The sequence below is a fragment of the Hyalella azteca genome, unplaced genomic scaffold (assembly GCF_000764305.2).
Source record: "Hyalella azteca isolate HAZT.00-mixed unplaced genomic scaffold, Hazt_2.0.2 contig5797, whole genome shotgun sequence".
NCBI classification, from domain to species: domain Eukaryota; kingdom Metazoa; phylum Arthropoda; class Malacostraca; order Amphipoda; family Hyalellidae; genus Hyalella; species Hyalella azteca.
The window spans coordinates 18,950-43,441 of NW_025935977.1; the positions used below are offsets into that span (position 1 = coordinate 18,950).

The 24,492-nt window shown below is 36.6% G+C and overlaps 1 protein-coding gene across 1 annotated transcript in view; it reads left to right on the forward strand.

Moving 5' to 3' along the window:
• The window catches only part of LOC108682512 (PX domain-containing protein kinase-like protein), a 43,399-nt gene that overhangs the window by 7,548 nt on the left and 11,359 nt on the right, over positions 1 to 24,492 (forward strand). The window contains exons 2-8 of the mRNA XM_018171687.2: positions 20,434 to 20,624; positions 21,043 to 21,185; positions 21,728 to 21,853; positions 22,282 to 22,463; positions 22,692 to 22,798; positions 23,273 to 23,364; positions 23,886 to 24,008. Of these exons, the coding sequence (XP_018027176.2) occupies positions 20,434 to 20,624; positions 21,043 to 21,185; positions 21,728 to 21,853; positions 22,282 to 22,463; positions 22,692 to 22,798; positions 23,273 to 23,364; positions 23,886 to 24,008 (964 nt within the window). The remainder of the gene's footprint in view (positions 1 to 20,433; positions 20,625 to 21,042; positions 21,186 to 21,727; positions 21,854 to 22,281; positions 22,464 to 22,691; positions 22,799 to 23,272; positions 23,365 to 23,885; positions 24,009 to 24,492) is intronic.

The window sequence follows — 24,492 nt, forward strand, 5'->3', positions numbered from 1 at the left end:
TCATTAATATGTGTTATTTATGTGCGAGTATGGATTTGTGGTTCATTAATATGTGGAGTAGTTGGGGATTATTTTTAGCGATGTAACGTTATCGTGGAGATTGGTGTGATTAAGAGTTCAACAAACTGGTAGTTATTGTTTCAACAAACTATGCATTTCATTCACAAGTTACTACAGCTGGCCATTAATTACAGATATGAAGTTTATTTGCACTTTTAAGGTAGTAGAGGAGTGTTCATGTTGTTTCTTGCGACATCATTGTCAGTTAAATGACATTCATCATAAATTATTTCATTATTTGGTAAAACTATCTACGTTTTAGGTCGTTTTTGGACGACAGATTCGCATTATTTAAATTAATATTAACTCAATGATACATGGAGTATCATTCAAAATTTTATTCAATTCTCTGATTATATTCAAATAGTACTTGCTCACTCCACATTTTAATACATTGATTATGGGTAATTTAGTTCTTATGCTTGATGGCTGAACTTTCATCCCTTAATTGAATAAAAATTCACCATCGCACATTTATTAGTCCCGTCAAAATTCCCTTTGAATTATTTTAGGTTAAATAATTCATGAAATTATTAATATTTATCGTTGTTAGTTAGTTAAACCTTCTATTATTAGGTTTCAAATCTCAACGATGCAGGAATTTTTGTTCTTGCATCAACAATTAGTGGTAGAAAAAAAGAGCAATATTGTTTTATTATATCAATTACTTACAAGGCGGAAGTGAAGCTCCAACACGTGCGATGACCTAAAAGAGAAAAAGAGTTGGGAAAGCTAAGAGAGGGAAGAGGGAGAGGGTGAATGTTTGAAGGGGTATGGAAGTCAGACAGCGACGGGCTAGCCAAGCGATCCCCTTTAAAGAGTGTGAGAAGGGGGCTGGAAAATCCCATTGAATGGGGAAGCGTGCAATTCTTGCCGTGTTAAACTTGCGTATCAGGGCAGCGTCGGCCATTTTTGCGATGCTTGTTAGCAATGCAGTAAAAATCTGACTAATTTGCATGAGGCTTATTAGTTGACCGTGAACTCCTGATGGAAAAGACTTGGGGATGTCCTATTTCATGCTGCGAGGAATATTCAATTTTATATTACTTTTCATGTAACCCCGTTACCGCTAGTTTTTCTAGCGGTTGATGCTAAGTAATCGTGATCTGACCGAATTTTACAATTGATGGCGCAGTTAAATATAGATCGTTAATCGTGAGAACATTCAACAAGTTGTCTTTTTATTCACTTAGCTTGATCTGAGTCCATCATTAACATGAGAAAAACTGGCAGGGCTTCACGAACTCTTATTTGTGGACGATGCCCAAACTGGCATTTACATCTACAATAAACTTTGTTATTCCGATGGGGCTTATTCTATAATCTTTCAAAACTTGTATTCCCGGTGGTTCTATTGACTTTGTTGGTCTAAAAGCAATAGTTGAATTTGAGAGAGAAATTCACCTGAGACGAGACCAGGCCTCCTTTCGAGCTTAGCGAGTTCATCGGCTTGTCCTAAAAGAAGTTTTGGAAAGTTAAGTACCGAGTTTGACATCGTCGAAGCAAGAGGAGTTCACTCAAGCTCCTGCAAAGGGCAACTTCCGGAGTTGTTTTAGTGGAGTGCAGAATTGAGTCAAGTTGCCAATGGTTCGCCTACAGATTCTAACCCTTGAGCTAAAAAGCTCTAGAATACTTTGGAGAACATGCCATGGGTACAAGCAACTTGGCTGAATGTTGCATTTCTATATAAAACGACTTCAAATTGAGTGAGAAGCAACGCTCAGTCACAAATGCAGTATTGATGATGAATTCAATACTTTCAATTTCAATTTCTTGTTTAATTGTATTCTCTTACTGGATTGATCGAAATCGTGATAGAAAATCGAGTGGATGAATCGGGTTGGGGGCGAAAAAGGTCGGGAGATTAGGTAAGACAGCAAAATTTTTTTTCATAATAGGAACCTTGGCTATCTTAGGATAGGATAGGTTAAAAAACCTATCCTTAGGATAGGTTTTTTCATGATAGGAACCTCACAAGCTTTTTCGACCCTATCCGATTCTACTCGGGAAGATCGGGTAGAGTGATATAGGTAACTTGAACCCCATATAGTAAGTATACAAACACAATTCCAAAAAAAAATTAGTCCTTCGTTCTATACAGTTACGTTGTGAAAATAAATGGCAAGTTTGATAAAAAATTCAGATGGTAAGATTGAATTCACCAGCCGCTCGTGCAAAATATGAGAAAACTCTCCTTAATACTTCCATCAGTCAACTCATCCGCCTTATCCGGAAACTAATGGGCCATCGGCGCTCCAGATACGAATTATTTATTCGCTTTTCAAGGTCATTCGCTGGGAAATTTTTATCTCCTAAAAAAATTAATACTTGTCTTTCGTTCTGTACACTAGACTGATTAGAATAGTGCCCCTCACGATTGCAGAATAAACGAATGATCATCGTGTATACTCTCTTAAAATGCAATCACGTTTAATAAATCATGTCTCTAAACAAATATTCCAAAGATGTATTCCATAATACTTTATTAATGTTGCCAAGATACATGACATTCATAGATACATTAGTATTATTGTATATTGTATGATTACTTCTTACATCCAAATGCAATTGAAATAATTCATCTGTTTTAATTCTTCAAAGAACCTGCCATTATCAAAAGAACTTATATTGAGAACTCGGGAAAGAATTATAAACCGCAATATAAGGAATCAGTAATAAAAATGGCTGACGAACATTTTAACACAATAGCCTTATGATAAGTAATAAAAATGGCTGCCAAACTTTTTCAAGTAGCCTCATGAGGCTGTGCGTCTCGGAATCGTTATGTTTGAAACTATTTTCCGTTCCGAAATGATTCGAAATAAAGAAACTAGGCAATAATTATTTCAGAAAAGAGTAAAAGACATAAGAAGCCAATCAAAACGATCTCCATTGAGAATTTAAAATATTATATATTTTGGTAATAAAGTTGAATAGATCGTGGCATCTCGGATAAAAAGAACTAAAAAATATGCTTATATACATTTATCTTTTCTATAGCTACCTAAAAATAAACCAACCTGGTGAAATACAGCGAGCGCGAAAAAAAAGTATTGAAAAATAAAATTTTTAATCCAGATTACCGAATTGAATTACTTCGTGTGATGACAGATGGTCAAAATAATTAATCTATGTGTTGTAAACGATGTGAATTTACCTTCACTCCAAAACGTTCATTCATTAACATTGTTTGTTGTACCCACACTGCCAAAGTACTTTAATTTGCACTGTTTGTTATGCATTAACACCGGAAATGCTTTAATATGCATTGTTTGCCGTTGTTTGAGGCTGATGCTTTTCACTACCTACTTCATGAAGCAATGATTCTGGCTACTGATGCATCAGCCATGCAAGATATTTTCCTTATAATTAATTAATGTTAATTGAATCAACCATTTTAAGGAAAAATAAACGACGAAATAAATTAAACTAGATGAATTTAAGAAGAAACGTACAAATCTAAAGCATTCATTCAAAGAACTCAAAGCCGTTAAAAGATGCATTCGATATTTTCGTATTGAGGTGAGGCAATAGTTTTATCCCAGGAAATTTATAGGACAGTCTTCTCCGCTTTGTTGTGCCCGACATAACAAGAAAGGAAGATTTCCTCGAGGCCTTCTGTGGCGGTCGCCTAATTTGACAGGAAGCCTCCATTGGGTTGTACGGAAAACTTCTTGCGGCGAAAAAATCCTCCTTCCCGCAAAACCTTTCTTTTTGAGCACTCACTCGATCGCTTTCTAAAATAATTCCGAGAAAGACCACATAATTTTACCATTTCATTGAAGCACTTTCGTATCGTTTAAAGCATGCAAATTTATGTGATGGCCATCTACGGCTATACTTATTATTTGGTTATGTTGCTGATTCCTAAATGCAGAACGATACACTTATAGACTTAAAATAATTTCAATCCCGAAGAAGATGCAAATGTCAAAGGCCTTACTCTTCGTTTGAAGATGTCGCCACAATTCTAAACGCTCATGTATTGAACGGTCTTCATGCTAATTCTAGGCCACTTGAAAAACTCAATTGGAATGGCCTTTTTCATTAGACTTCTTTAAAGTTTCATGTCATTTCGACGCTGGGATTCGATGAAACTAGACTGATTAGGGTGCTTGAATATTGGATAGATTGTCATTCTGAATATTGTTCTATTGCTAAAACTGAATTGTCTCTGTTATTTTTAATGGCATTTTTTGAAAATGTTATATTCAAAAAAAGTTTACACACTGTAGTTCTACAGTAGCCATGAAAAAAGAACGCATTCATGTGAAAGCATATTTGAGTGGTTTTGCGTATCATCCATTGAGTTATAAATGGAGAAAATCTCGGTTCATGCAAAGAGCAGCTTCAGAATTATCGCAAATGTACCACTTGTGGAATAAGTTGCAGGGAATCATGTTACTTTGTAATAAGGTCCGGGCGAAATATATTTCGACGGAGCATGGCTTTGATGGAATACAGTTTCGATGAAATAAATTTTGTGCTAAATGGTGTTTCAGTAAGATAATTGGAATTGAATACGATATTTATTCCACCTTCGATGAAATACGGTATTTATTTCATCAAAATTTTGATATAATATATTTTCAATGTATTATATCAAAGAAGAGAGAGAGTTTCGTTGGGATTAGGCCGGGCGCAGTAAAGTTGAGTTAGAATAAGGCTTCGATGGAGTACAGTTTTGTTGGAATATGGTTTCGATAGAAGAGGGTATAGGTAGTATAAGGGTTCGGTAGAGTTAGCTCACGGGGGAATACGGGTATGGTGGAATTAGGTTTCGGTGAAATAGGGCTTCGATTGAATAGGGTTTTGATGAAATAAATTCCGATAGACTATGGTTTCGATATATAAGGTTGTATTGCCGCCAATAAACCAACACATTCAAGCGATCGGCACACCACAAGCGGCGAGAGCCGCGTGGAATAGAGCAAGCTTTCCAGGAGTTCTCTTCAAAATATCGTTTGATAATTTAATGCAGAAGAAAAGTAATATGAGATTTGAATTTAAAATTTACAATTCAAAATGTGGAAATTTTGTGCGAAGATATGAACTCGAAAGATTAAGCTTTTTTTTTTTGCTTTGAGTGAAGTTTAAATTTAATGAATTTGAGCTTTAAAATTAGCCTTATGAATCGAAGTTCATTCAAATTGAAAATTTAGTTGTTTTCCACGCGATTTGTAACATTAATTTATTAATAATTGTGGATAGGTAACACTAGTAGTTATTCTTGGCTCACAGCTCGGTTGAATAAGAAGACTAGTGTGGTAGCTAGTGAAATTAATATTTAAATTCTCATAAACAGGAAAGAAATAATGAACTTGATGGAAGAAAATGCAACAGGATGACAACCTACGTCATTTTCGCTATCGTCTTTCATCAAACTTCTGCTTTCTTTACATGCAAGAAATCCGAACAATTTAATTATTGAATTTTGATCTAATTGAGAAAATAAATTTTGCATACGTTGTTAAAATAATCTTCTTCCAGTTCCAATTGTGAGGTGATTAAATTTTTCGTTTCAAAGCCCCTTAAATATCCTAATTGCCGCTCATTACACCTGAGAGCTGGAGTGACTTTGTTCACTAAGACTGCTGTACTTTGATATCCAGTGAGCGTCATTGGCTGTTCTGGAAGACTTTAGGTCTCAAGGGCCGCGGCTTCAAAGACTTGAGTTGCGAGGGTTAATGTCACTGAGGGACTTGCACCTCAGCCATCACTTGACACTTGATGCGCAACACTTGACGCGCAACACTTGATGCGCAACACTTGACGCGCAACACTTGATGCGCAACACTTGATGCGCAACACTTGATGCGACTCGAATTTAAGAAAAAGGTTTGCTTGACAAAGACAATTGTGTCTAAATTTTTTTTGTGAATAAATTTATCTCGAAATAGAATTTATATTGTAACTGAATTTATGTTGAAACTTAATTGTGCCGTTGTTAAATTTTCTGACAAATTCTTACCCAAATTTTTTAGTGATTTAATTATTAAGATTTCAGGGATTAATAACCATATTAATTATTTTTATTTTGATTATGAACAAGAGTATCTTGGAACCGACTATGGCTTTCTGGGAATTAATCTCTCTCGAGATTGAAGAAATTATTAAAAATTTTACTACTAAAATTCATTCCCTCACTGAACCATTTNCAGAATATAAGAATTTTAGTATTTTTTCATATTAAAATCACACTAACATTTGCCGTCTGGATAAGCCTGGTAGCAGTTTTCAGAACTAGCAACCAACAAAAAAAAACAAAAGTTGTTTCATGGTTTTTATCATATCTTTTGTATAATACTTTCTTTAATTAAGACGAGTTCCGTTATAGAGATCGGCAGAATTTCCAAAATTTATTCTATGCCGATGTTTCAATCTTGAACATGAACTCGAGGCCTTGACGCGCGACACCGAATTTCAATTCTATCAGTTTTAAGTTTAGGCTCAATAATCGGGCTTAGAATCGACTGAGAGCAATAACGATGATTATTGTGATTCAAAATAGTGATTCACGATAATATTATTGTTATTCATATTTTTGTTATACTGCCATTATTTAAACTATGATATTTTTTACTGGCATGACATTGATTTAAAAGCCAGTCCTAAACAAGTCTCCGCTCTTATTTTGAAGCAGACAACTGACTATTCAATTAATACTCAATTTTAAAACAGTTGAAACCCAGCGCACCAGTTGAGTTAATTTTATTTGGAAATCTGTGGGGGTCAACCAGAGAACAATGGGCGAATCCTGATGCATGGACCTCCCTTTATGATTATATACTTATTTCAGAAACATTATTTGAATATTAGCTAAACATTGTGTGGCCATAAGTAACGGAAAAGGGTTTAATGGTATTAGAAATACAGAAATGAATGAATTTCAGTGGGAAAATTCGAATAATTTAGTCGAAAATTATCTAATAATTTTGACAGTTGACATGCAGAAATATAAAGATTTTTTTAATTTAGAAAAACCCGTCGGAAAAAGCTTAATTTTAAATATTTTTCAATTGTTTTGACTCTTATGCGAGATCAAAATCGAAAATATTTACGAGATCAAAATCGATTCCTATACGAGATCAAAATTGAAAGTACAAATCGAGATTCTAAAAATAAGAAAACGTGCAGCAACAATTTTTAATGGCAAATATTTGCTGTCATTTTTTCTTCTGATTGCCCGCATAGTCCATTATTATGTTGCTGCTTCTTTGTTGAGTACACAAATTCTTCAAATAATATATTTAATCCACTAAATTTTTATTACTTGAAGCAATAGAATATTATAGCCGTTAAGTGTACATCATCTCAAAAGAAAGTCCATTTCTGAACTCCTTGTGAGACCAAAAGTCAAATAGAAACTGGAAGGATGCAAAGCATGCAAAGTTATCCCTTCAACCTCATTGCCCACCAAAATATCTCGGTTTGAATATTAATTATTCCTTTAGAACTGAACAAAGTCCGTCTGATATTCTGATGAGCCATCATACCGCTGATGGCATGCCTTGACTCATTAATATCATTTGCCAAAAATCCTACAGGCGCTGACTAACTTTGGCCATAAATCAGCCCTTCTAATTGCGAACAATTCGATAAGAACTTTATCCTCCAGGGTATTTAAGCTAGGGTTGCATGGAAATGATGGAAAGTTCTCTCTTCTCCCCCAGTTTATTATTCTGTGAACTTAGTGGACTTCTAATGCGACAGCTTTTGTAAGCAAAATATTTGACGCGAAACGAATTATGGTCTAAATAGAAATAGTTAAATTGTTAAAAAGCCGTTATAAAACTATGCGTCCTGTGCGTTCATGCGATTAAAATTTTCGTGAACTCCGGAATATAAATAATAGTATTTTCTCTATCCTCAGCGTAATTAAATCTTTTCATCCATACGTGAGTAAATGATAATTTAGGCCAAAATTATTATTTCGTGCATTTTACTAATTCAATTTTGGATTTGATGTGCCACAGTATTTGGAAATGACAATTTCCTGTTCGTTTTATTGGTTTGCATTAAAATTCTTTCTTTCGAGAGTTTTTCCGTCGAGCAAGAAGCACAGCAGAACCTCTCAATCGATCCCCGATATCTCATTCAATATTCTGACGGATCGAGGTTTTTGCGAGACGGTTGAGTCAAGCTTAGTTGTTTTCAAACTGTGGTGCAATGCAGTCGTGCACTGTGGTGCAATGCAGTCGTGCACTGCGGTGCAATGCAGTCGTGCACTGCGGTGCAATGCAGTCGTGCACTGCGGTGCAATGAAGTACAGTGCTGGTACACTGCGGTGCAATGCAGTGCACTGGTGCACTGCGGCGGGAATCGTGAGTCGATTTGCTGTAGTGAAAAGCGCAGCGGACGCGGAAGCCGCGACATGAAGAACGCTGCAGCACGCGACGTGACGTGTGTTGTGATGTTGCAATAAAGTGCGGTGTGATGGTACGTTGAAATATAGCGAGTATTGATTTGTGGTTCAGTAATGTGTGGAGTAGTTGTGGATTATTTTGAGCGGTGTAATGATATCGTGAGGAGTGGTGGGATGAAGAGGTCAGCAAACTGGTAGTTATTGTTACAACAAACTTACCATTTCATTCACTAGTTACCACAGCTGGCCATTAATTACAGACTTGAAGTTTATTCGCACTTTTAACGTAGTAGAGGAGTGTTCAGTTATTTATCTATTTCTATTTGGTTCTTTTATAGGAAAGCCTCATATCAGAGAGTTGTACTAAAATGGAAAGTTAGACTCGAATGGAAATTTAGCCTTAAGAGCTAAACACCAAGATCAAAGCCATTAAGTGAACTTGCTAGTGTCATTATTTATTATTTATTTGTTTATTTGAAAGTGTGGTGTAATAAAGTGTTTTGATTATCGTGCATTACTGAATAAATCTATGCGATCATGAAGGCTAGTTGGTCATTCAGAGAGCCCCAACATCATTGTCAGTTAAATGACATTCATCAAAAATTATTTCATTATTTGGTAAAATTATCCACGTTTAGGTCATTTCGTGCACGACATATTCGCATCATTTAAATTAATATTAAATCAATGATATGGGGAGTGCCATTCAAAATTTTATTCAATTCTCTGATATTACTCAATAGTATTTGCTCACTCCACATTTTAATACAATGATTATGGGTAATTTAGTTTTTATGCTTGATGGCTGAACTTTCATCCCTTAATTGAATAAAAATTCACCATCGCACATTTATTAGTCCCGTCAAAATTCCCTTTGAATTATTTTAGGTTAAATAATTCATGAAATTATTAATATTTATCGTTGTTAGTTAGTTAAACCTTCTATTATTAGGTTTCAAATCTCAACGATGCAGGAATTTTTGTTCTTGCATCAACAATTAGTGGTAGAAAAAAAGAGCAATATTGTTTTATTATATCAATTACTTACAAGGCGGAAGTGAAGCTCCAACACGTGCGATGACCTAAAAGAGAAAAAGAGTTGGGAAAGCTAAGAGAGGGAAGAGGGAGAGGGTGAATGTTTGAAGGGGTATGGAAGTCAGACAGCGACGGGCTAGCCAAGCGATCCCCTTTAAAGAGTGTGAGAAGGGGGCTGGAAAATCCCATTGAATGGGGAAGCGTGCAATTCTTGCCGTGTTAAACTTGCGTATCAGGGCAGCGTCGGCCATTTTTGCGATGCTTGTTAGCAATGCAGTAAAAATCTGACTAATTTGCATGAGGCTTATTAGTTGACCGTGAACTCCTGATGGAAAAGACTTGGGGATGTCCTATTTCATGCTGCGAGGAATATTCAATTTTATATTACTTTTCATGTAACCCCGTTACCGCTAGTTTTTCTAGCGGTTGATGCTAAGTAATCGTGATCTGACCGAATTTTACAATTGATGGCGCAGTTAAATATAGATCGTTAATCGTGAGGACATTCAACAAGTTGTCTTTTTATTCGCTTAGCTTAATTGATCTGAGTCCATCATTAACATAAGAAAAACTGGCGGGGCTTCACGAACTCTTATTTATGGACGATGTCCAAACTGGCATTTACATCTACAATAAACTTTGTTATTCCAATGGGGCTTATTCTATAATCTTTCAAAACTTGTATTCCCGGTGGTTCTATTGACAAAAATCCTACAGGCGCTGACTAACTTTGGCCATAAATCAGCCCTTCTAATTGCGAACAATTCGATAGGAACTTTATCCTCCAGGGTATTTAAGCTGGAGTTGCATGGTAATGATGGAATGTTCTCTCTTCTCCCCCCCCGTTTATTATTCTGTGAACTTAGTGAACTTCTAATGTAACATCTTTTTTAAGCAAAATATTTGAAGCGAAATGAATTATGGTCTAAATAGAAAAAGTTAAATATGTTGATAGCCGCTATTAAACGATGCGTTCAATGCGTTCATGCGATTGAAATTTTCGTGAACTCCAGAATACAAATAATAATGATATTTCTGTCCGCAGCGTAATTAAATCTTTTCATCAACACGCTAGTAAAAGGTAATTTAGGCCAAATTTATTATTTCATGCATTTTGCTAATTAATTTTGAATTTGATGTGCCAGATTATTTGGAAATGACCATTTCATGTTTGCTTTATTGATTTGCATTTAAATTCTTTCTTCTGAGAGTTTTTCCTATCGTGCAAGAAGCACAGCAGAACCTCACAATCGATCCCCGATATCTGATTCAATATTCTGACGGATCGAGATTTTTGCGTGACGGTTGGGTCAAGCTTAGTTGTTTTCATCGCCCCATTGATTTGCTTCCAGTCCAATGAAAAATGTCATCTTAAAGTTCACTGATGCCTCTTTGGGAACAATTTCACCTTTATTTTGCACACGTTCAAATACACATGTTTTTTTAATTTTACTAAAATATAGTAGTGCGTGGTTGGAACGATGAATAATAAATTGGTTTTAATTTATACATGCTAAATTTTACTGGGAGTGAGACATTGTATAAAAGCCGTGTAATTTTACAACAAATTCCATATTTTATCCAATTTAATGTAGATAACAAAATTTAAGAATCACTAATTTTTCCAACTTTTCATAGCCATGCTTGGCTGTACCGAATTTCGCATCTCAGAATAACATAATGTGAACAAAAGTAAGTGAAATCCTAGGTCTTTTTACCGTAGACTTTCAGTAGGCTCTGCCGTGCTACCTGAACAGATTAGTTATTTATGTACGCATACTAAACGGAAATAATAACTGTTGAACTGACGATGAATGCTTAAATAAAAGACATTATTCTATCCCAAAGACTCCCCAGCTTTCCAACGTTTTCTGTTCCGCTTTCTGCAGTGAATGTTTGTTTGAATGGCTGACTGACTCCGAGTCGCTGGACTTGAATACTAGCTTTCATTTTCCTTAGTGAAGGGAAATTAAATTCATTTCTCGAATAGAGCCCGAAAATTTCTCGACTAGGGCAGGATCCTTCTAAAAAATAATGTTAGATATTATTTAGGAAATTAGAAATACTACCCACAATTGAGATTTATTAATTTTGTAATAAACATTCTTTTTTTCCACCTATTAATTCAATTACAAATTTTTTATCAATAAGTTCAGGTGTTTTAATAACCTACATTTTTATGTTTATTTCAATTTAAAGTTGACATGGTTTGCAAGTAGACTTGTTTTCAAAATATTGAATTCAAATATTTGAAGAATATCCAGGGTGGATAGAAAGATTCTTTGCTTCATTTCAATATTTTGTTAAGCTTGTCACATATGACCAGATGTAAAAATGTAAAACTACTTTTTAAAAATTATAATTACTCTATTGAACATCTAGCAAAATTCTATATATAGTTCATACATAGGAATTTCTGCTACAAAAGTATTACCTAGGTCTCTACAAATGCAAAAATATTATTGAAAAAAAAAACAAAATTAATGAATAAAGCATTTTAAGATGCCCCGAAGTTGTCACGAGAAGCCCGTGCAGGAAGCGTGAAGGCTCTTCCTGTTCAGCTGTAAGGTCTCAGTGTCTCTATGACTCCTGTGCACGTAGGGTGTGTGTCACCAAACTCTCACAAGCATGACATTTTCTTCTCTATTCCTACCATTGATTCATGGAGAGTTTGTGATGAATGATAAGTGTGTCAACATCAATTATTCATGGCAAAAACCGTGACCTTTAACTCGTTAATTTTATGAACATAAGTGATTTGGTGGTATACGCAGGTTATTTATAATTCGTTGTAGGCCGGCGTCTTATTTGCCTGTATTCATGGATCAATATGTCTGCACGTTATTCCGAAGTCGTGTAAATTTTAATTTCAATTAGCGATAATAATTTTGGTCTATAATATGGACCCGTGTTCACTGCGAGTTCAAATTGATCATAGAGTCTATAATTTTCTAAGCTCTTGAGTCCACATCTAATGAAACTATTAGAATAATAACTTTATTTTTAAGGAATCAACAGACAGTTAATATCAATTGCAGGCTCTATTATTCTTGGTTTTAGTTAAAGAGAACTAACGAAATATTGTTGATTGTTCCAAATCCTCGCCACAAACTCCTCCATCTTGTCTATGCCGTGTTAGATGACAATCTTCGACCAGAAGCTGACAATCTTTGACGACAGTACCTCCAATCTTTGACAGCAGTGCGGTCAATCTTTGTCAGCAGTGCGGTCAATCCTTGACAGCAGTGCGGTCAATCTTTGATAGCAGTGCGGTCAATCCTTGACAGCAGTTCGGTCAATCTTTGACAGCAATGCGGTCAATCCTTGGCAGCAGTTCGGTCAATCTTTGACAGCAGTGCGGTCAATCCTTGACAGCAGTTCGGTCAATCTTTGACAGCAGTGCGGTCAATCTTTGACAGCAGTACCTCCAATCTTTGACAGCAGTGCGGTCAATCCTTGACAGCAGCGCGGTCAATCTTTGACAGCAGTGCTACAATAAGAATTTTTAATTAATTTTGGGTTGAATTTCACGTTACGCTCGTAAAAAAACGATAACAAAATCTAACGCCAGATTTTAGCGGTATGAAATGTGAGTGAGCTTGACCCAAGAAGCAAGATTTTTAACTCATAAAACATAGACCTTCCTCGCGTGAAACTTTTCTGATTTGCTTGAAAATTTAAAGGAGCTGTAAGGTCTGAGGTCCTTGATTTTGGCTAATTTTATATTCGTGCTTATGACAGCAAATTGTAGCATTTAACGATGAAATCAAATTCAAACTACATTTATAACACCCAAATAGGGCGAGCTTTTTTCGTTGAGTTTGAACAGCTTCCGTGCAACTTTCTGGTACCGCGGCCGTCAGCCCAAGGCTGCACGAATTATTCATACCCTCCACCGCCATAAACTCCTGGTGAATGATGCATTGTATACATGCCCAGATCGTTATCTTAACGATCATCGCCGTACCATGTCATCATAGAAAAAAAGTTTAAACTTATTTAAGGAAGCTTCGGTTGAAACTAAAAAGTTCAACATTGTTAGTTTGCTCGTTTGTTTTTGAAAGATAAGTTGCTATTTATTCTCTCATTGTCAAGCCGAAAAAATATGAGCACGATTCTACTCCTTCCGCAACCTATTTGTTCTGTGCGAGGAAACTGTCAAAAAAATTTATAATCGTATCACAGAATTGCAAAGGGAATTTGTGCTACAGGGAGCTGCATTAATAAAGTTATATTCATATCAAGTCTCAGTTTTGTGGTGTAAGGAATGCACTGAATGAGCTTTATTAAGTCTCATGGTTTGCCTGATCAATAAATAAGTCAATCATTTTATTAACCTCGACCCAATCGACATGTGTTTTGTGTTCTGAAACTTGAGATGAAATTGGCAGAGGCGTATAAAATGTGCACGTCGAATATCCACTGTTTGTGAACCTTGGTTCAATTCTTGCCTTCGAAAATTATTTACTTCTAAACCTCTATAACTATCTAACGTGTCCACGTTGTTCCTACATTATATACGTACTTATCTCTCTCACAACCCATCTTCACTTTGTTACTCATCTTTCCTGTCTTGTAACATTTCTTTCTCTCCAACTTTCTCTCCGCGTCTCAAAAATAAAAAAATTTGTACTTATTTTCGCCATCGGGTGTGCGTTATTGACGATATTAAACGTTATCAGACGCCAGAGACGTTATTGCTCGACACTGATTTTTTTTTTTTGTCTAAAATATTCATGGCTCTGGCGTTAAGATCCTTGATATTAGACCTTCTCTCGATATTTCAATGAAATGTGGTTTTTAAAACCATTTTACTTCTTATTGTGGTTCATTCGCTGTTATATTCTAGAACCTCCTTACTTACCGATACGGTTCTTTCGACCTTTTTATAACTGCCACACTTATCGATGTCTTCCTCTGTTATATTTTATAACAACCTTACTTATCGAGACGGTATTTCAATGTTACATTTTATAATCATAAAACTTATAATTTTAAACTTATCGATACGGTCCCTACGCGGTATTTTAGAACGGCCTCGATTGTTTGTTCATCAATACCTTTTTTTTTTTTTTGTTCTCCCTTGTTGTTTGCAACTGACTAGCGTTATTGCATGATGATATGATTTATCCTTAAGATAACTCATATTTCTTCTATTTATCCTTATAACTTAAAGCAATAATGGTAGCTTTCATTATTACAGTCGGTAAGATACCTTGTAATTCCACAACACAAAAAATCACAAGCCGTCCTGTTAAGCAAATTACCGAGCAGAGTTAAGACCTAGCTGTTAATTAAATACTTCGTGTCCGCTCTATGTATTTTTTAGTCTCATCAAAGTTAACCTTGGAATAAATTTTAGCTACTAGTTTGTTGATGATGTGCCTTTGCATCCAGTTCAATTTCAGACTCAGAAGACACGGCTCTCTAAGGATCCAAATGAATGAATGCTACTAAACAAAAGTACAACAATAATCACATGAATCATTTAAGTTTGTGTTACAGCGCAACTATTATCGGGAACGAGACTATCATTGTGCTTGTCAATTTATAATTCGTTTAGTTATTAGCGCATTTTCTCATTTATGGAAAAAATGCACTATTGTGCTCGCCATGTCCGTCTGTCTGTCTGTCCGTCCGTCTGTCCGTCTTCCGTGACCTAACGTTTTCGTCGACGAGAAAATGCGCTCTCTGTCACTCATTGCAGTGAGTACTGAGTTATATTTTTCTATTTCTTTCTGGGGTAAGATCTAAATCGAAATTGCTGAAGCGACCAATCTATCTGTAATCAGTCTGGACTCAGCCGACACTCTAGACTGAGCGGACACTCTGGACTGAGCCGACAATCTGGACTGAGCCAACACTCTGGACTGAGCCGACACTCTGAACTGAGCCGACACTCTGGACTGAGCCAACACTCTGGACTGAGCCAACACTCTGGACTGAGCCGACACTCTGGACTGAGCTGCAAAGTTATTTTCGCTAGGATTGTGTGTGCAATCGCCTGACAATCCAGCGACTAGCCTCAGTCGCGGCCTCTGGAGTAGATCGATGTCATCGATTGCAGTCTCTTCTTCTTGGCCAATACTACGACAAAGCTGTCGGAGCCTAATTGAAAACTATAATTTATGTAAATATTTCTAACTATAAATAAGAAAGTGAATCAAGTAACTTTATACGTAGAGGAGTCGTCTTGATCTCTAAAACTAGAATATGCGTTGACACAATACTTACGAGTGGCTAGGAAGCGCTGTGAAAATTTAATGGTTAAGCTTGAAATTAAGAATGGGAATTCGAATTTATAAGAAACCATAAAAAAGTCAAATTAATTTCTGAAAAGATTGAATTAGAGAGAACAATGACCATTCCTAATTGCTTACCAGCTTGTATTTAAACCGTTAAATTTTTGCGTATTGAGTCGGCCAGACAAAATCTCTGTCCTACTCACGCACACTCTCATTCCTCGGTCCCAATAACCTATATGAATTTTTTTACATAGTTTTATTTATATCTCCCTTTCCGTTCTATTCACGCTCTACTCTATAAGTCACTTCCTTTTTTATATCGTTGCCCTTTCACGGCCTTGTGACCACACAAACATGCACCCTTGAAAAGGAGATAAAAGAAAATATTTCTTGGCTGCTGAATAAATTAATGTAATCGCCCTTTGGCTACGTTGTGCAGTCTTGGCTTTCAAATGAAAAGTCAGCATTAAAATTAATTAGAGTAGCTCAAAATACATCAAGGAATAATAATAATGATAATAGCGGTTTCAGCGTTTATTAGGCCGTAGGCCTGTCGCCGATTCTTAACATCGCAGAACATTCACAGCATTTTGCGGTCTCGAACTCACAACGCACTGCTACAATTCTGCTGCGCTTAACCGCCCGGCCTCCTTGCCGATTCTGACCAGAAACTGGCGCACAGAGCTGGGATCGAACCCGCGCCTCTCTGCTCCAATCTTGGTACTCTAAACTTTAACCACTGGGCCACCCTGCCCCTATAATGCCTTACTTTATTTAAATTTTTTTCATTGGCAATATCGACAACATAGTTTAGTTTCATTTTTATTTTTGCGCACGAAATTCAGATAATACAAGTTTAAAGGAAAGCAATTGGAATTTTATTTGAGTATATCTCAGATATTTTGCTGCAAATTTTTAACAGTCAAGTTTTCTAATCTGAGAAGAGGCTTTGGCATAGTATGATATTTGCTATTCCAGTGTGATTGAATGATTTTGCAATTTTGAAATTGTTGTTGGTCTAACTTCGTTATTCGTTCACAGTTTGAATACAAATTTCCCAAATTCAAAAATTAATATTTGGACGCACCGCGTCTCAATTTTTAAGCAACTTTTTAAACGGAATTGGTCACCATTTTCAAGTTCGGTCCTCACCATCGCGCCTCTCACCGAGGTGACGAAGGTGGCCATCACGACGGCCCACGTCGCAGCGGCCGTACAGAAGGCGCGTTTGGAAGTTCCGTTAGAAGTTCTTCGTCAGGAAGAATGTTCGGGTTCTACGGTCACCGAATGCGAGACCGGAGCTGGGATGGTCCCAGGAAACTAGGACATGACCATGTCAACTACATGCATCCTGGGGTAAACTACGATAAACCTCCTAGAAAGTTACGACCACAACGACACAAGGGATTTGGCTCTGAACGCGAATTGGACGATATGTGCTCGAGTCTCCACTTAAATAACGGAGAACACGATGAAGGATGCACGTTTTTCTCAACGGATAATAATAACGGGGAGAACGCACTCCCCACGCCGAAAGCTGAAATATTAACAAAAATGTTCACTTGCTGGGGAGCTGAACAGCAAGCCAAGTGAGTGCATGATGAAAAAAAATTAAAATGTTGACACGATATAAATTGAAATGATACCTAGTGGGGGCAACGGGCCCACGCGTGTCACGGGGCAAAGCGCCCATGGTGAAGTCTTGTGTTATACATCATTAAATTTGTCTCAATGACTTTTTTAAAACTATGACTAGCTTTTTGAATTACAAATTATACTTCAAATTGCATGATTTTTTTATTTGCCGCCTCAAGGCAGCAGGTTTAGTTTCTAGTTATGCGTATTTATGACCCCTTATCGAGTTATTGACTCTTTCCTTACCAAAAGTTGATTTCAGTCAACACCAATGAACCTAAAGTTGATGAGTTTTTATGGTGTTGGCTGACATCACGATTAGGTACGAAATCTCTGCACATAATATCTGTATTATGGGCGAAACTGGAACGAATTTTTTTCTGATCAACTAAATATATTTTTTCTAGTCAAGGATACATTTTTCCATGTCAAGGACGAATTTTTTTTTTATCACAAGGATATTTTTTCAAGTCAAGGATATATATTTTTATGTCAATGAAATATTTTTCATCACGTCAGTGATAGATTTTTAAAGTCAAGAGTATATTTTTTTCAAGTTAAGGTTATGATTTTTTGAGTTGTCCATAAATGAATAATTGTCATATTTTTTATTATATTTTTCTTATTTTTTAACTGTAAAGTGTTGTTTTATCATTTTTAAACAAAAATATGCAATTGTGGTAAAGGGACCAAGGGTGGGCGCTTTGCCCCAAGCCCATGGGCCCATTGGCGCCAGGGGTGGGGGCAATGGGCCCATTTTGACACTTATTACAAAATAGTGTTGCATTAAAAATTGAATAAATCTATAGGCGTCTAATTCACATCATACATTCCTCATAAGTTGTACTTGTAAACAAAACAAAGAACAACCTCGTATCAATTAAAACTTCATCAAAATTTTAGTTTAAAAAAGGGGAGGGGCGCGCTGCCCCATGTTGCCCAAATACGGCTTCTAAATATTTACAGATACGGCCTCCAAATATTTATTTAGCGTTTGAAATTAATAACGCTCAATTTCACTTAAGACTGGAATTTGTTGGAATTATGTAAACATTGAAATTTTTTGGATAAAATATTCGCACCGAATTCAGTTTTGTCTTCCAAAATCAAATAATACATTATATTTAGAAAAAATATTTGATGAATAAAAAATTTTGATTACAAACACTTCATTTCATTCCATTTTATATTAAGAAAGACGTAATTCACCGACAACGAGTCTCATGGACCCAGTCCAAAAAAATCTTTAATTAAAAGTTATTACCTCCGTCCTCCTCTATTTAGAGAAAAAACGGAACTCATTGCCATTTCCACGGTAGATTTTCGTTATATTTTCATTTTCCTTAACATTTTTCACACAAGAGCTTGTCAATCTAGTTGCAATTTTGATATAACATTTTTAGACGGATGCTTATAGTCGTAGGTAGGACCTAATAAATGAAATGAGATATTTAATGTGAATTACGAATAGAAACTTCAATTTTAGAACCAGGTTTGAGCGATGACACTCTCGCTCATATGGCAACAGTGTGTCTGCAGAGGAGCTTCCGTAGACTTTTGTTTGTGGCGCCAGTTGCTCCTGAACGTTTGATGCGTGCGTGTGTGTTTCCTTTGGCGTTTCTCGTAGATTTACAATTATGATAAATCCCCGTGTACAATATTGATAAATATTTTCCCAATAATTTATGTTTATCGAGTACACAATATCTGGTATGAACACAATGTTTAGGGCTGGACAATTGATTTAATTTGAAACGGTGATGGGGTTTATGAAGATGAAGAGAAATGACTACGATCTTCTCGCGTATCCGCGTACAAGAAAAACATGTTTTTCCTTCCCAGCTATCCAGACACTGTCGCTTGAATTATTTAGAAATTAAATTCGGAAGATCTTGATTTACGAGCCTGAATGAGAAACGAGGTTCAAAATTTTTCGTTCTAATTCAATTAACTCAATTCAAGATTGATGATAGCGGGAATCACTTTAGCACTTTCTACTTATTTGAGTTTGAGTGAAAATCGTGCTATTTTTTGCACCTAATGTGCGAAAATTGATCAAATTAACATAACAATTTGGTGTTTGAATTAAAGAGCATTTTACAAATCATATATTCTTCTGAATATCACTTATGGCCTGTACAAATAAAAACTTCAAGGTTAATGACGTGCAGCCTCTAGTAAACATGAGTTAAACGTGTAACAAAACAAACACAAGGGTTTCTGGGTCCATTTTAGGATAGTATACTCTCCCTCCCCCGGTTTTTGTGTTTCCTGAAAACACTGACAACTTAGGCAACATTAATAAGGCCTTAATAGCATCTGTACCTGATTATTATTCATCATAAATTCATTATGGACCTGGTCGTCCAAAAGCTGATGTAAGCGACTCTCTTATCCTATTCCTACTCATACTTATTTCTTAGACTATGCAGAGTTTATCGTGTTCATCCTGTAGATAGAACTTTTATATCTCCATTATTTACGTACATATTATCTTTTCTTGATTAGTGTTTTATGTCACCACTCTAATGAAGAGTCGGTGCAGATTTCAGTTTCTGATTTCATCGCCTAAACTCTTTTTAGATTCTCTCAGCGTTGACCACTTCCCAAATACACTTTATCTTTCAACAATAACATTCTGCGTATAGCAAACAACATCAACTTTGTCGATTTTGTCGCCATTTCTTTTTAACGCTATTATCATTAAACCGTTTCACTCCATCTGCCTACTACTGGACCTTTCTATATCAACGCGGCCGACGTTTATGCTGCTCTACTTTAAATCAGCCCACAATAACTTTTCTTCGTTTTTAACTGTGTTGACATTAACGCCATGCTCTTTAATTCCGTCTTAATGTCACTCGTTTGCTTCAATCGCGAATTCAATGAAAAATTTTAGAATCAGAGAAAATTCCATAGAAATCCACTATATTTTTGTAGAAAACGTGCGATATTTACGTTGCTTTCATTTTCTAGTTAATTCCGTCTACCCAGACACAATTTACTCACTGTCCAGAGGCGCTTGTAGTAATTTTCAAGGAATATTGCGTCGAGGCAGTTTCTTAAACTATAACCTGGCACCGCATTGCGCAGGCATGGCGGTCGGTATGCGTACTCCGCCCTGGACGACGACGGCGGGTCCGGGGCTGGGGAGCGGGCTGACCGCATGGAGTTGGACCGACACGGACCAGTAGGCACAACCCGCGAGACCGCAGCGCATGCAGCCAAGACCTACACCAAGACCCGACAACGCTACACTATGATCGACCACCTGCGCGAGATTGGTGAGCTGCTTCCTTCAATTAACCAATTGATACTTTTGTATCGTACAATTTTTTAGCTTGCTTTAATGGGTGAAGCATTAGAATAATTGCTACCAAACCTTTCATTTTCATTATTAAACATGTTCCAATACGCATAGAATAAAAAACTTATAGCTAATACAAGAGCTAAAAAATTCTCATGACCAATGCAGGAGATAAATACAATGTTCACCACAGGCGTACGCACGTTACCCGTTCAAAAATATCAATATCAACATATAAGCCCATCTTAAGGTGCTGAAGATATTTTTACTCTTGTATTAGCTTCCGAGTATAATGAATAAAATACATTGATCGTGAAAAATATATCCCATTTTCGGGAGCTCTGGATAGAAATTTAGTACGTGTTGAGATGATGCTGAAGTCTCTGACGTGACAGGGTCCCGCATCGACAAGAACTGGTTCAGCGTGCGGGACACGATCGTCAAGACCGAGCGCCTGATGACCCTACAGCCCCACGACCCCATCGCCCCCGTCCCCATCCTGCCTGGCACGAGGGAGGCGCTCATCGAACTTTTCCAGGTGATTGGGACACACATGTCTCGAAATTTTAAAGCAGTTTTAGGTTATAACAACTGAGCTAATGAAGGTACTTTTCAGTACGAGCAGACACAGATGTCGCTTTATTTTTATGATTCTTTTTATCTTAACCCGTGTTATATTGGCAGTAGTTATATACGTGAGTGGGGCACTCATTTCTCTGTATTCATATGACGCATTAGATCTCGACGCTTGATCTTTAACGGTAAATCTCTATGTCAGAATTTTCTATTTGAATAGCATTGTAAACTTTTGCATGCATGTTGAATCTAATATACCTTAAAGCCCTTTTATAACTTGGAAAACGTCACTTAAAAGAAATCTAATGCTTGGAAGAATTTGAATTGAAATTATTTAAGCATGGAATAATGAATATCACTAAACACATTTGAGAGAGGCGTAATAAATTTCTTCAAGCAATTCGTAAAAATGTATTCGTGAAAATGGTTAGCAATTCGTAAAAATGGGCGATAACTGAGGATCAGTAATTATAATTATTCAATAAACTTGCATGGTTATTGCAGGCACTGCAGCATCCCTACATCTACCCTGTACTAGACCTGGACTTCGCGACAGTGTCGTCCCACTCCTACATCGTCATCATCCAACCCACCAACCCCAAAGGAACCCTGAAGGATCTCATTTATAGGGTACGCTTTCTGCAGAGTAGATTTCCAGCTTTTTGTTGTTAGCTTTCCAGGACTAATTTTCTAAATGCACTAAGTTCGGTGCACCTATATAGCTGGAAAATAAAATGACCACAAGCAAAAGTTGAATAAAGAGCCTCACCTTCAATTTCTTTTTATTCATGTAATGAAATATTCTAATGAAGTTATAGGTACAGCTTCTTGTAGTAAGATGTAAAACAGGCATAAAATTGGTACACCAATGGTGCTGCAAAACCAGTGCCTTCACGTCTGCTCAGTGAACAATGAACATGGACCCTGATAAGCTAACGACTTAAAACCAATCATAAATTCGTTGCTCCCAAGCCATATGGCTGGGTAATACGGTTATCTCTTCTGTCGAAAAAAGTAAGCAATATTCTGCTCTTTATTCTTTTTTTAATCTGTTACAGAGCCACTGGCAGCAGGACTGGGCAGAAAAATACCATCAAAGAGCTAGCGGGCTACCACTGAAGCAGGTGCAACGTTTGGGGAGACAAATCCTCGAGGCTTTGCTCTTCTTGCAGGACAGAGGTTTTCCCCCCTGTGGCCACATCCACAGTGGCAACATCGTACTGCAGAACGGCGTTGCCAGGTGCGTAGAATGCAACAGGTGGTGAAAGTTGAATTTAAAAATGTATGTGCGCAATACACATGGATCATCATGTAATAAATGGAATTATGTTGCTATAGCACATAAATATAAATGTTAATATATATAGAAAAAAATATATAGAAAATGTTGCACACATTTTCTAAGCGTCGTTGAAGTTTTTAAAAGTTAATGGTGGAATAAAACTCATCTGGGTTGTACCAATTCCAGATTATCCGGCTTGGAGAATACCTTGTTCGGTTTCACGTCACGGATCTTCCCAATAATCAAAAAACGGCTTAGAGAAAACCGAGACGCCATTGATTCGCTCTGTTTCGGTAAGAACAACATAGATACAGAACATATGCATAAAATCCGATTTTATGTGTGAACCACGTGTGAAGTACATTTGGTTTGCGCTGTATATTTCAAATTTTGTTTTCGTAAAAACTCACACGCTTATTCCCTGTAAAACAATGCTGAAGCAATCATCTAAATTAGTGCATTCTCTCAAAATATGCTGGGTTCTCTAATGACGCCATGCCATAAAATCATTGCGAATGTTTAAATACTTTACCCACTAAAGTATATTGTCATGGGCCAATTTCTTCAACGCCGACACTTCTATTCTATTCTCTAAACACTTTACTTAAAATAAATACTTAATCTTATTTAGCAAAGTATCTATAGTCAATAAAGTATCTATTTTAATTCACTTGACTAAATGTGTTGGTGTGCGGCAGGTCACGTATTGTTCGAGATGTGCGCAGGCTACGAGCTCTCCACAGCTCATCCTTCCNGTTGTGCGGCAGGTCACGTATTGTTCGAGATGTGCGCAGGCTACGAGCTCTCCACGGCTCATCCTTCCGCTCGACATCTGGAAGACATCCAGGCTTACCAGCCAGTGAGTGACTAGAATTTAGATCAGCTAATAAAAGAGTTTGAAATTAATAATTTTTCTAAAAGTCCAACAACTTATTTGCCGGAAGAATTAGAACGTGTGAATTATAAATTACTAATTAGCCTTAGTTTTGATGAAGTAAAAAAGCGCTGCAAGCATTACATTATTAGACAAGATCAGAAATGATGAAAATAATTTAAAACTTTTGCCAGTTTTCTATAGTTTTTACTGCTTAGGGTTGAGTGCTTTATTATATCATATTTATTTATCATGTAAAATAAAAGTTAGAATAACATTTACCACACACATAATCAACTTCACTGTTTATATACCGAATGCAATTATGTGTTTAAATGAAATATATGTTAGAAATCTGAAGAATTGCTCAATCAAATCTGAATTATTGACGAAATTTGAAAATTATATTAAAAAGATATTTTTGTGCTGGTAATTGCGTATTTCATACTTGAATATTGCTCACGTGGATTTAGATAAATTTAATATAATTATTAAATTGGCTAAAGGTCATCAAAGTGTTGGACTACATCTTCGGGTGCGGTGAGAACTACCCAAGCATCGAAGACATCCTCTGTTGCGACTTCTTCAGAAACCTCGACCTCAGAGAGATGAAGGCCATGCCTTTGCCTGTAAGACTAAATCTTGCATTAGCTGTCCTGTGTGCATTTGTTATTGCAGAGAAATGAAAGCCATGCCTTTGCCTTAAAGACTAAATCTTGCGTCAGCTGTCTTGTGTGCATTTGTTATTACAGGGAAATGAAGGCCATGCCTTTGCCTGTAAGACTGAATCTTGCGTCAGCTGTCTTGTATTCATTTGTTATTACAGAGAAATAAAGGCTGCCGTTGCCTTTTCGACCAACGATTGCGTTAACTTCATACTTCTCAGTTGTACATAATAGGCTGTCCTCGGTATACAAGGCTGTACACAAGGCTGTATACACGTCTGTGCTAAAAATTGCTGCAATATTCATGTTGTTCGGTAGAATTAATTATCTAATATTATTGATCTTACTCAATAATCCTACTCTCCGATTGGTGAGAGACTGAATCCTCATAGTCCAGAACCTGTAAATTTTCGTCTATTAACGTGTTAGTCTCTTCAATAATACTTGC